Source organism: Pteropus alecto, unplaced genomic scaffold (genome assembly GCF_000325575.1).
Source record: "Pteropus alecto unplaced genomic scaffold, ASM32557v1 scaffold3, whole genome shotgun sequence".
In the NCBI taxonomy this organism is placed as follows: domain Eukaryota; kingdom Metazoa; phylum Chordata; class Mammalia; order Chiroptera; family Pteropodidae; genus Pteropus; species Pteropus alecto.
In genome coordinates, this window is record NW_006442484.1 from 65,073,535 (window position 1) to 65,085,147 (window position 11,613).

The 11,613-nt window shown below is 36.7% G+C and overlaps 1 protein-coding gene and 1 pseudogene across 4 annotated transcripts in view; one reads left to right on the forward strand and one right to left on the reverse strand.

Annotated features, from left to right (window-relative positions):
• Nucleotides 1-11,613, reverse strand: part of ICA1L (islet cell autoantigen 1 like) — a 71,418-nt gene that overhangs the window by 16,887 nt on the left and 42,918 nt on the right. For all 4 annotated transcript variants that reach the window (XM_006921367.3, XM_025039542.1, XM_025039543.1 and 1 more), the window contains one exon: nt 7,771-7,860. In XM_006921367.3, the coding sequence (XP_006921429.1) occupies nt 7,771-7,860 (90 nt within the window). The remainder of the gene's footprint in view (nt 1-7,770; nt 7,861-11,613) is intronic.
• On the forward strand, nt 2,989-3,107 carry LOC112470677 (annotated as a pseudogene).

The following is an 11,613-nucleotide window of genomic DNA, read 5'->3' on the forward strand; positions in this document are numbered from 1 at the left end:
CTATCTATCTATCTATCTATCTATCTATCTATCTATCTATCATCTATTATCTATCTATATCTATCTATCTATCTATCTATCTATTTATCTATCTATCTATCCATCTATAAACAAATCATGAACAAAGACAGAATAAGGCAAATATAGTAACATTTTGGGAAATCTAGGAAATATTTTGTATTACTTTTGCAAACCTATCTGTAGGTCTGAATTATCTGAAATTTAAAAAATAATGATATCACAAGGATTCAGAAATCAGTCTGAAAGGGCTCCCACTGGCCAACATGGGCAATTTTAGCACCAAAATGATTAAGTACAATAGTGATTTAAGCCACTGAAAAAATATGAATCAATACAGAAATGAACATAAATAAATGAGGAAGAAGAGAGGTCTTTCGTTTACAGCAAAGTATTGAGAACTGGTAGAAAGAATGAACTGTATGGCATGTGAATTATATGTCAATAAGGATGTTTAAAAATTTTGGTCAACAGATAAATAAAATGTGATATAACCATATAATGGGATAGTATTCAATCTTAAAAAGGAAGGAAATCCTGTCACATGCTACAACATGGATGAACCTTGAGCACATTATGCTAAATGAACTAAGCCAATCACAAAAGACAAATACTATATGATTCTACTTATATGATATACCTAAGTAGTCAAATTAATAGAAACAGTAAAATGGTGGTTACCAGAAAAAAAGGAGTTGTTGTTTAATAGGAATAAAGTTTCAGATTTGCAAGATGAAAAAGTTCTGGAGATAGATTTTACATCAATGTGCATGTACCTAACATTACTAAATTGCACACTTAAAAATGATTAAGATAGTAGATTTTGTTATGTGTTTTCTACCATAATAAAAAAATGCAGAGGGAGTATGAGGTTAGACATGTCATTTCCCAACCATTATGATAAAAACTGAATCAAACCATGAGCAACAATGGATGTTATATCTAAGTGGAAATTCTGATGAAGAGCAGGACGTGTGCATAGTCACAAAGTACCTCCCCACAGACTGCTTAGTAATTGCAAGAGAGGATAAAATAGTAATTATATAGGAGAAAAACTGGATAACACCTTGAATGAATGATCAAAATTAACTTCACCAATGAGAGAGATAAGAGCAGTGTAAGCTTCCAGGTGTAAAACCCTGAGAAAGGGACAACATCTAAGCCGTATTTCAGTCAAGAACGAATAGCTTCAGGCGGGTCCAAGATGGTGTAGGCAGACGCTGAGCTCACGCCCTCCCAAGAACACACTGAATGTACACCTATATTTAGAGCAATTCCTGAGAGACAACTGTGTGCCAACTGAACAGCTTTTGCACCATAAGCAAGAGAGATGGACCACGTAGAGACGGTCAGGGACCCACGAGAGCTCTGCGGGAGCTGAGGTGAACAACCTCAGGACTGGAGGAACTGGTGAGTACTATTGTTTACATTTACCCTGAATGTGGATAGTGTGTGAGCCATCCAAGTTCTCTGGCCCACCTGCAGGGCCCCGTGGATCCCCCGCTGGAGCAGGTCCAGCAAAAACAGACGAGCACCATGGCATGCATACCAGGGGCCCCTCCACCCAGAGGTTGATCCAGCAGGTGCTGCTTCAGGCACCCACTGGTTTGTGCACACAGGGGCTCTCCCACCTGGAGAGTGCAAAGCTAACAAAATGCTGTAGTACCTGTCATCACGGCTACCCTGCCTAGAGAAAGTGTGGAGGTAGTAGGGTGCTATTGTATGCCCGCGTGGGGCTGCTTCTCCTAGAGAGAGTGTGGAGGGAGCAAAATGCTGCAGTACCTGCACGCACGACTGCTCCATCCAGAGAAAGTGCAAAGATAGTGGAGGCACTGCTGCACACGCCCTTGGGACTGCTCTACCCAAAGAAAGTATGGAGCTAGCAAAACTTTACCCACACTCAGGGCTGCCCCATGTGAAGTGAGTGGAGTCCTGCTGTGTGTGTGAAAGGCTTCACCACCCGGAGAAACAGCAGAGCTAGTGGGCCTTGAGAAGCAGGCACGCAGAGCAGCCCCACCCAGACATGCTCTAAAGGCAGACAATTAAAGCAACACGGCATGCAGGCAGGGCTATCTGGCCCAGAGTGAGTGGGGTGCAGCTGAGCACATGAGGAGCTACACCCCTTGGAGAGTATGGTTGTGTATTCACACAGACCTGCCTGACCCCGAGAAAGGGTGGAGCTAGTAGGGCATTGAGAGGCAAGCAGAATGGCTACACCTAGACCCTGCTCTGACTGCAGACAATTAAAGCAACAGGGCATGCATGCCAGGCTGCAGGAGTGGCATGAGAGGTGTGCTGTTGAGCATGTGAAGAACTGCATTGCCCAGAAAGGGAGCAGAACTATCAAAGTGACTGCACACTTTCAGGCTTGACCCCTAGGGAGAGAGGGTGGGTTGTTGAGATGTAAGCTTGCAAAGCAGCCACATCAGACCTTGCTCTGTTCACAGTTAAAGCAATAGGGCACACCAAGATTAGAAGCAAAGAAGCATGCACATACCAGGCTGCCCCACCTGGAACCACTCCTTTAGGCCAGGTGATAACACCAGGCACTGTAGGCACCTGCCCTGACAAAAACCGGCCTGCCAAAACTATTTAACACAGTGTACGCAGAGACCAGTCTTTCAAGATTGAGAGGGATGGCTATCCTATCCAACTCATAGGAACAAAGAAAGTCACACAAAATCGGAAGCTTGAAGAATATGCCTCAAATGAAGGAATAGGAAAAAACTCCAGCAAAAAACCCTACTGAAATGAATAAGTAATTTGCCTGATGAAGAATTCAAAGAATCAGTTATGAGGATGCTAAACAAACTTAAGAGTGCAATAGAGGAACTCAGAGAACACTTCAACAAAGAGACAGATGATGTAATAAAGGACCAATCAGAGATGAAGAATACAATAACTGAAATGAAGAATACATTAGAAGGAACTGGTAATAGATTAAATATTACATCGAAAACAGTGAAAGGAGTCTACGGCCATGCTACTCTGAACATGCCTGATCTCATCTGATCTTGGAAGCTAAGCAGGGTGGGGCCTGGTTAGTACTTGGAGGGGAGACCACCTAGGAAGACCAGATACTGTAGGAATAAAAAACAGTGAAGGGAGGAATAAAATGTAGTTGTTTTAAAATGTGATTGAACTTAAAACAGTGAAGGGAGGAATAAAATGTAGTTGTTTTAAAATGTGATTGAACTTAAATCTCTATTAATTTAAAATAGACTGCTATAGATATAGATGGATATATATAAACCTCATGGTAACTATAAACCAAAAACATACAAAAAAAAATGAAGAGAAAGCAATCCAATCAAAACATTAAAAATCAAGAAATTAAAAGGAAAGTGATCAAGACAAGAACAGTGAAGAACCACAAAACAAGCAAAAAAAAAAAAAAGCAATAAGCACATACCTATCAGTAATTATGTCAAAAAGGACTAAATGCTCCAATCAAAAGATATAGAATAGTACAATGGATTAAGAAAAACATGACCTATCTATATGCTGCTTACAAGAGAGTCAGTATCAAAAGACACACAGACTGAAGGTAAAAGGATGCAAAAAGATATTCCATGCAAATAGAAATGAAAAGAAAGCTAGTGTTGCAATACTTATAGCAGACAAAATTGACTTCACAACAAAGACTGTAAAAAGAGACAAAGGACATTACCTAATTTTAAAGGGGTCAATCCAAGAAGAGGATATAACAATTGTAAATATCCACGAACCCAATGCAAGAGCACCCAAGTATATAAAGTACATGTTAATGGACATAAAGGCAGAAATTAACAGTAATACTATAATTGTTGGGGCTTTAATTCTCCATTTACCTCAATGGATAAATCATTCATACAGAAATTAATGAAGAAATGATAGCCTAAAATGCCACATTAGACCCATTTGACTCAATAGACATTTATAGAGCATTTAATCCAAAAAACTATAGATCACACATTTTTCTCAAGTGCACACATACATTTTCCAGGATAGATCACATACCAGGCCACAAAACAAGTCTCAGTAAATTCACGAAGATGGAAATTATAGCAAGCATATTTTTTGACCACAATGGCATGAAACTAGAAATTACAGGACTAAAACTGAAAAAAACACAAATACATGGAGATTAAACAACATGCTTCTAAACAATCAATAGATTAAAAAGGAAATCAAAAGCTACCTTGAGACAAATGAAAAGGAAAACACAATCTCATAAATTTTATGGGATGTAGCAAAAGCAGTTATAAGAGGAAAGTGTATAGCTATACAGGCATACCTCAAGAAGCAGGAAAAATCCCATATAAACAATCTAAATTTACACATAAAGAAGCCAGAAAAAGAACAAACAAAACCCAAAGTAGAAGGAAGAAAATAATAAAGATCAGAGTGAATGAAGTAGGAAATAGAAAAACAAGACAAAAGATTAATGAAACTAAGAGCTGGTTTTTTGAAATAAAATTTATTTTTGAAATAAAATTGACAAGCTTCTAGCGAGACTCATCAGGCAAAAAATACAAATAAATAAAATCAGAAATGAGAGAGGAGAGATTACAACTGACACCACAGAAACACAAAGATCATTAAAGAATACTATGAACAATTACATGCCAACAAATTGGACAATCCAGAAGAAATGGACAACTTTAGAAATATACAACCTTCCAAGACTGTATCAGGAAGAAACAGAGAATCTTAACCAATTATTAGCAATGAAATTGAAGCAGTAATCAAAAAACTCTCAACAAAAGTCCAGGACCAACTGGCTTCACAGGTGAATTCCACCAAACATTCAAAAGAGAATTAGTACCTATTCTTCTCAAGCTATTTCAAAAAATTAATAGGAAGGAATGCTTCCAAATTCATTCTATGAGGCCAGCATAACTCTGATACCAAAAAGACAAAGACACTACAAAAAAGGGAATTACAGGTTAACATCTCTGATGAACACAGAGGCAAAAATCCTCAGCGAAATTAGCAAACCGAATTCAAGAGTACATTAAAAGGATTATGCACTATTATTAAGTAAGATTTATACAAAGGATGCAATGGTGGTTCTACATCCACAGAATAATGTGGTTCATCACATCAACAAAACCAAGGATAGAAATCATATGATTACCTCAATAGATGCAGAAAAAACAATAGACAAAATTCAACATCCATTTGTAAGAACTCTCAACAAAGTGGATATAGAAGAAACTTACCTCAACTTGATAAAGGCAATATATGACAAGCCCACAGCTAACATCTTATTCAATGGTGAAAAGCTAAAATATTTTCCTCCAAAATCAGGAACAAGACAAGGATGCCCACTCTCACCGCTATTATTCAATATAGTATTGGAAGTCGTAGCCACAGCAACCAGGCAAGAAAAAGAAACAAAAGGCATCCAAATTGGAAAGGAAGAAGTAAAACTGTCACTATCTGCAGACACATGATATTATAAAGAAAACCCTAAAGAATCCAACCAAAAAATATTAGAATTAATCAAAGAATTCAGTAAAGTAGTAGTACACAAAATTAATATACAGATATCCATTACACTAATAACAAGCCATCAGAAGGAGAGATTAAGAAAACAATCACATTTACAATTGCATTAAAAGAATAAAATACCTAATAATAGATTCAACTCAGGAGTTAAAAGACCTATAAGACACTGAAGAAATTGAAGAGGGCACAAATGAAAAAGGATATACCATGTCCATGGACTAGAAGGATTAATATCATTAAAATGCATATAACTACTCAAAGCAATCTACAGATCCAATACAATTCCTATCAAAATACCAATGGCATTCTTTTCATAACTAGAACAAATAATTCTAAAATTTATATGGGACCGTAAAAGACCATGAATAGCCAAAGCAATCTTGAGAAAGAAAAACAAAGTTGAAGGTATCACACTCCCTTATTTCAAACTATACTACAAGGCTGTAATAATCAAAACAGTATGGTACTGACACAAAAACAGACACATTGATCAATGAAACAGAATAGAGAGCCTTGCTTATATGGTCAACTAATCTACAATGAAAGAGGTAAGAATATACAATGGAGCAACAAAAGTCTCTTCAACAGTGGTATTGGAAAACTAGACAGATAAATGCAAAAATCAAAAACCAAAACAAAACTGGATCACTCTCTTACACCATATACAAAACTATACTTAAAATGAGCCTGAAACCATGAAACTTCTAAATGAAAACATAGGTAGTAAACTATTAGAAAACATAGGTAGTAAACATAGGTAGTAAACTATCAGTCTGAGTAATACCTTTTTAGATACGTTTCCTTGAGCAAGGGAAACAATAAACGATTGGAATATCAAACTAAAAAGCTTCTGCACAGTGTAGGAAACCATCAACAAAACAAAAAGGCAACCTACCGAATGGGAGAACATATTTGCAAATGATATATCCGATGAGGGGTTAATATCCAAAATACATAAGGAATTCATACAACTCAATAACAACCAAAAAACAATCTAATCAAAAAATGGGCAGAGGACATGAAAGACATTTTTCCAAAGAAGACATGTAGATGGCCAACAGACATAGGAAAAGATGCTCAACATTTCTAATCATCAGGGAAATGCAAATCAAAACAGCAGTGAGGTATCACCTCACACCAGTCAGAATGGCTGTTATCAAAAAGTCAACAAATAACATGTAGAGGATGTGGAGGAAAGGGAACCCTTGTGCATTGTTGGGGGACTGCAGATTGGTGTAGCCACTATAGAAAACAGGTAAAACTGAAATAAGGAGCAGTCTAATAAAAACATACAAACAAACAAAACCTAGTAGAACAGTTTCAGGTTAAAAGAGGCTAAAAAGACATGATAAATGAATACAGTACATTACCCTAGACTCACTATATAGGGGCAGAGCGAGAAGTGCTATAAAGGACATTACTGAGTCGACTCACAAAACTGTAATACAAATACATGGTAGATTACAGAAAAGTACCGTGTTAATATTAAATTTCCCGAAGTTTACAACCATGCTCCGGTTATGCAAGAAAATATACCTGTTCCTAGGAAACACAAACTGAAGTATTTTAGTGGTAAAGGGTCATGATATACATAATCCACCTTCAGTTGGTTCAGAATAAAATAACAGAGAGGCCTGCACAAAGCAAATGGAGTAAAATACTAACAATAGGTGAATATGGGTAAAGGGTATACAAGTATTCTTTGTGCTATTTTCATTTATGCAACATTTCTGTACATTTGAAATTCTTTCCAATTAAAAAGTTTTAAAAAATCAACATCAGTGACCAAGATTAATACGTATGTAAAATTCTACAAAATGGAGTGTCTATTTTCTACAAATACCCTATATGGTAATTATAACATGGACCAGCTCTGCGGACAACAGTATGGTAAGTATTCAATATATGTCAGCAATTACCATGTACCAGGCCCTATGCTAAGTGCCTGAATGTACTATTTGTCAATAGTCATCCTGTAATCAAAGAGAATCTTCCATCCCCAGTAGTATTATCTAATGTCAATAAACCTTAACACAAAATATAAAAGATTAAAATACAGAATTTAGTTTACTATGACAAGATCACAATTTCTATTCACTTCTTTCTATGGTGAAGAATGGCTAGGTACAGCTTGCATTTTAATTCATTACTAACAAGACATTTTTCTGGATAATATAGGCAAAGATTCTAAAGTGACCCTTTTCTAAATTTATCTGAATTCAACTGATAATATGATGGCAAAGAATATAAATAACTTACATTTCGTTAATTTCTTTGGACTCTGTGAAGGCACTGGCTGGTTATCAACGTGTGAAAGAGGAGGCTCCAAGCCCCCTTTGGAGGTCAAGCCTGGAGGGAGGGAAGTAATGAATTATGTAATTATGTATTTTATTCAAATCATCTAAATTTAGTCCTAGCTAGAGTTAGACTTCCTTACATTTTTCAAAGTGGTTTTGAAATACAGTCATGCACTACATAACGACAATTCAGTCAGTGGACCGTGTATATGACAGTGGTCTCGTAAGATTATAATGGAGCTGAAAAATTTGTATCTTCTAGTGATGTTGTAACTGTCTCAATGCAATGTAGTGCACTATGTATGTATTTGTGATGATGCTACTGTAAACAAACCTGCACTGCCAGGTGTATAAAAGTACAGCACATACAATTATAGTAGTAGGCTGCTATACCATCTAGGTTTGTGTAAGTACACTCTATGACATTTGCATAATGACGAAGTTGCCTAATGACACATTTCTTGGAACATTTCCTCATGTTTAAGAGGTGCACGAATGTAAATGTACAAGTTTTTTAAACGATTGCAAGTGGATAAGGTGTAGAAATAAATTCTAAGGAGTCAGGAAGAGAGGAAACAGATCTGACAATTAGAATCTTGAAAATGACAATTATGTTTATGCCCTTGGACTCAGTAATCCCATTCCTAGAAACTTATTTATATTAAGGAAATAATTTAATTGAAGGAAAAAGTGCATGCATGATTATATTTATTGAAGCATTATGTAGAAAATGAAAAAGTAAAAATAATAAGAAATTAAACAGATTAAAGATAAATGTCACAAAATACTCTGTAGTCATTAAAAAATTCATTATAAATACACTATTGGTAACACAGGGAAATGTTTGTTGTAACATGAAATTATTTATGCTATAATGAAAACAGCACTAGCAAAGAACTTAGATTATTCTGCCTACTACCTTCCTTGTATAGAAGAGATCATTCGAGGCCCAAGATCTCACTTGGCGTTCCTAAAATATAGATCTTTTAACTCTCAGGCCAGCTTGCTTTCCTCGTCTACCCCCACAGGAGCAGAAGGTGTAAACATAAGAGAAAGGCTAGTGAACTGGAAAGAGTCCTGTACTAGAAATCGGGAGACCGGATTTTGGTCTCTTTTTAACTTTAAACCGCCTGATGACCTTAAGACACTCAAACACTGAATATCAGTGCCTCAGCTATTACATGGAAATATCCTGTCAGCTTGCAGGCAGGGACCAGAACAGATATTGTGAAACATCTGAGTTGTGAAAAAATATTGTTGCAATGGTATTGACAGAAAATAAGAGAAGAATCCAGGGCTGCTGGAGATATGGCGAGTTAAGGAGAAAGAGCAGGAGTTCATAGTGGAGAATGAATTAGTTGGTAAATCTTATAACTATTGGGCCATTGATATGTCCTATGAGAATTATTGTTTTCTAAAATTTTATTATAGTGAAACATCTGAATTATCCCAGAAAGAGTACCTCTTTATCAAATAATACTCCCATTCTTACTTTTAGGCTATTTTACAAATTCTGAGTGATTAACTGATAGTTATTTTATTTATTGAGCTAACTTTATGCTGCTATCATATAAAACATAAAAGTAAATCACCCCACAGATCACGCCCTTGAGGTGCTTGCAGACTGCAGAAAATATGATGGTCCTGTGGATAAAGTGTGAACGTAAGTATTTTAATACAAAGTACAATGCATTAAGACCAATAAATATAGGTCTGTTAGGTGCCATGAAGCTTTTTTTTTTCCAAGGGTTAAAATCTACCAGGGATGAAAGACAGTAATATAAGACAAGAAATCTATAATTACAGCCATGAAACAGATGAAACAAACCACCATGAATGGCCAGAGGGAGAAACCATCTCCATTTGTCAGTGCTGAGGAAGTCTGCAAGGGCTGGCTGTTATGGAGCAAACACTGGGCTGGGAATCTAACACTCAAGCCCACGTTCCAGAAGTCAAAGAAGTGACACAAGCAAAAGGCACCTCAGAGGGATCGAAAAATACTCAACATGATTATAGGAAATGGTAAGTATTTTTGAAGGAAGGTAGGAGATAAGGGTAGAAATGCAGGCACAGGCAGGTTTTATTCTGGAGCCCATGGTGCTTCATTTTTAAAAAAATATAAGCAGGGTACTGACATCAGAATCTGCTTCTTGGAGAGAGAACTCTGGAGGAAGCATGGAGGATGAGCTGGGGTTTGGGAGATATGTGAGGAAGACTTGCAGCAACCCTAGAAACCAAATGAGGCTCTAAGTAGCTCTGGTAGTGGGGTCAGAGAGAAGAAGTGGGAAAGTTGCAACATGTTTCAGAAAGAGAATTTATAATATTAGTAACAAATATGGAAGTGGGGAGCAAGAAGACTCCCAAGGTGCTGGGTTGGACATAGGATGGTAGAGCAGCAAGTGAGTAGAAAGAGTCCTTGGCATATAAACAAAGCAGATCACCCTTAGGGACACCGTGCCCCTAGCTTTCTACTACAGTCCCCTCTGCTGCAGCCTTGCCCAGAGGCTGCCATATAACCAGCCCCCAGAGATATTCCTTTTTCTCTTGTCACCTCTGAACCCACAGGAAGCGAATATGCCAAGTTTTGCTAGGTGGAAGAAATGGTATTACCTGCCTTCCCTAGGTAGACGTAACTTAGCAGGTCAAGAATTCAGACCTGCTTTTCTATATAGAGACTGATTTTCTATATAAAGAAGACACCTGGGAAAGTCAATGAAGAAAATGTGGGATTTAGTATCGGTGGCAGGAAAGTAGCCTTTGTTTCACTCTCATTGACAAATTCCAGTGGTGATCATACTTTTTTCCCCAGTTGATTGGTGTAACTGCAGATTTTATCTGGTAGTACTGAAGTTAAAATCAATCATGTTCTCAACTCATTTTATGAGGCCAATATTATTAATCTGATATCAAAACCTGGTAAAGATAACACACAAAAAAGAAAACTACAGACCAATATCTCTCATGAACACAGATGCAAAAATCCTAAATAAGATACTAGCAAACCGAACACAGCAACATATTAAAAAGATTATACACCGCAATCAAGTGGGCTTCATTCCAGGGACACAGGGATGGTTCAACATACACAAATTGATTAATGTGATACACCACATAAACAAATTAAAAAATAAGAATCATATGATCATATCAATAGATGCAGAAAAAGCCTTCGACAAGATACAGCATCCATTTATGATCAAAATACTTAACAAAATCGGTGTAGAAGGAAAGTACCTTAATATAATAAAGGCCACCTATGACAAATCCTCAGCCAACATTATATTTAATAGTGAAAAACTAAAAACCTTCCCTCTAAGATCAGTAACAAGGCAAGGCTGTCCATTATTGCCACTTATTTAATATAACATTGGAGGTCCTAGCAAGCGCTATCAGGCAAGAGAAAGATATAAAAGGCATCCAAATAGGAAACGAAGAAGTCAAACTATCACTATTTGCGGATGACATGATTCTCTATATAGAAAACCCTGAAGACGCCACAAGAACACTTCCAGAAGCAATAAACAAATACAGTAAAGTTTCTGGATACAAAATCAACATTCAAAAATCCATAGTGTTCTTATACTCTAATAACGAAGTGTCAGAAAAAGAGATAGAAAACAATTCCTTTAGCGATTGCAACAAAAAGAATAAAATACTTAGGAATAAATCTAATGAAACATGTGAAGGACCTATATAGTAAAAACGATAAGACCCTATTAAAAGAAATCAAAGAAGATACAAAGAAATGGAAAGATATTCCGTGTTCTTGGATTGGAAGAATCAACATAGTTAAAATGACCTTATT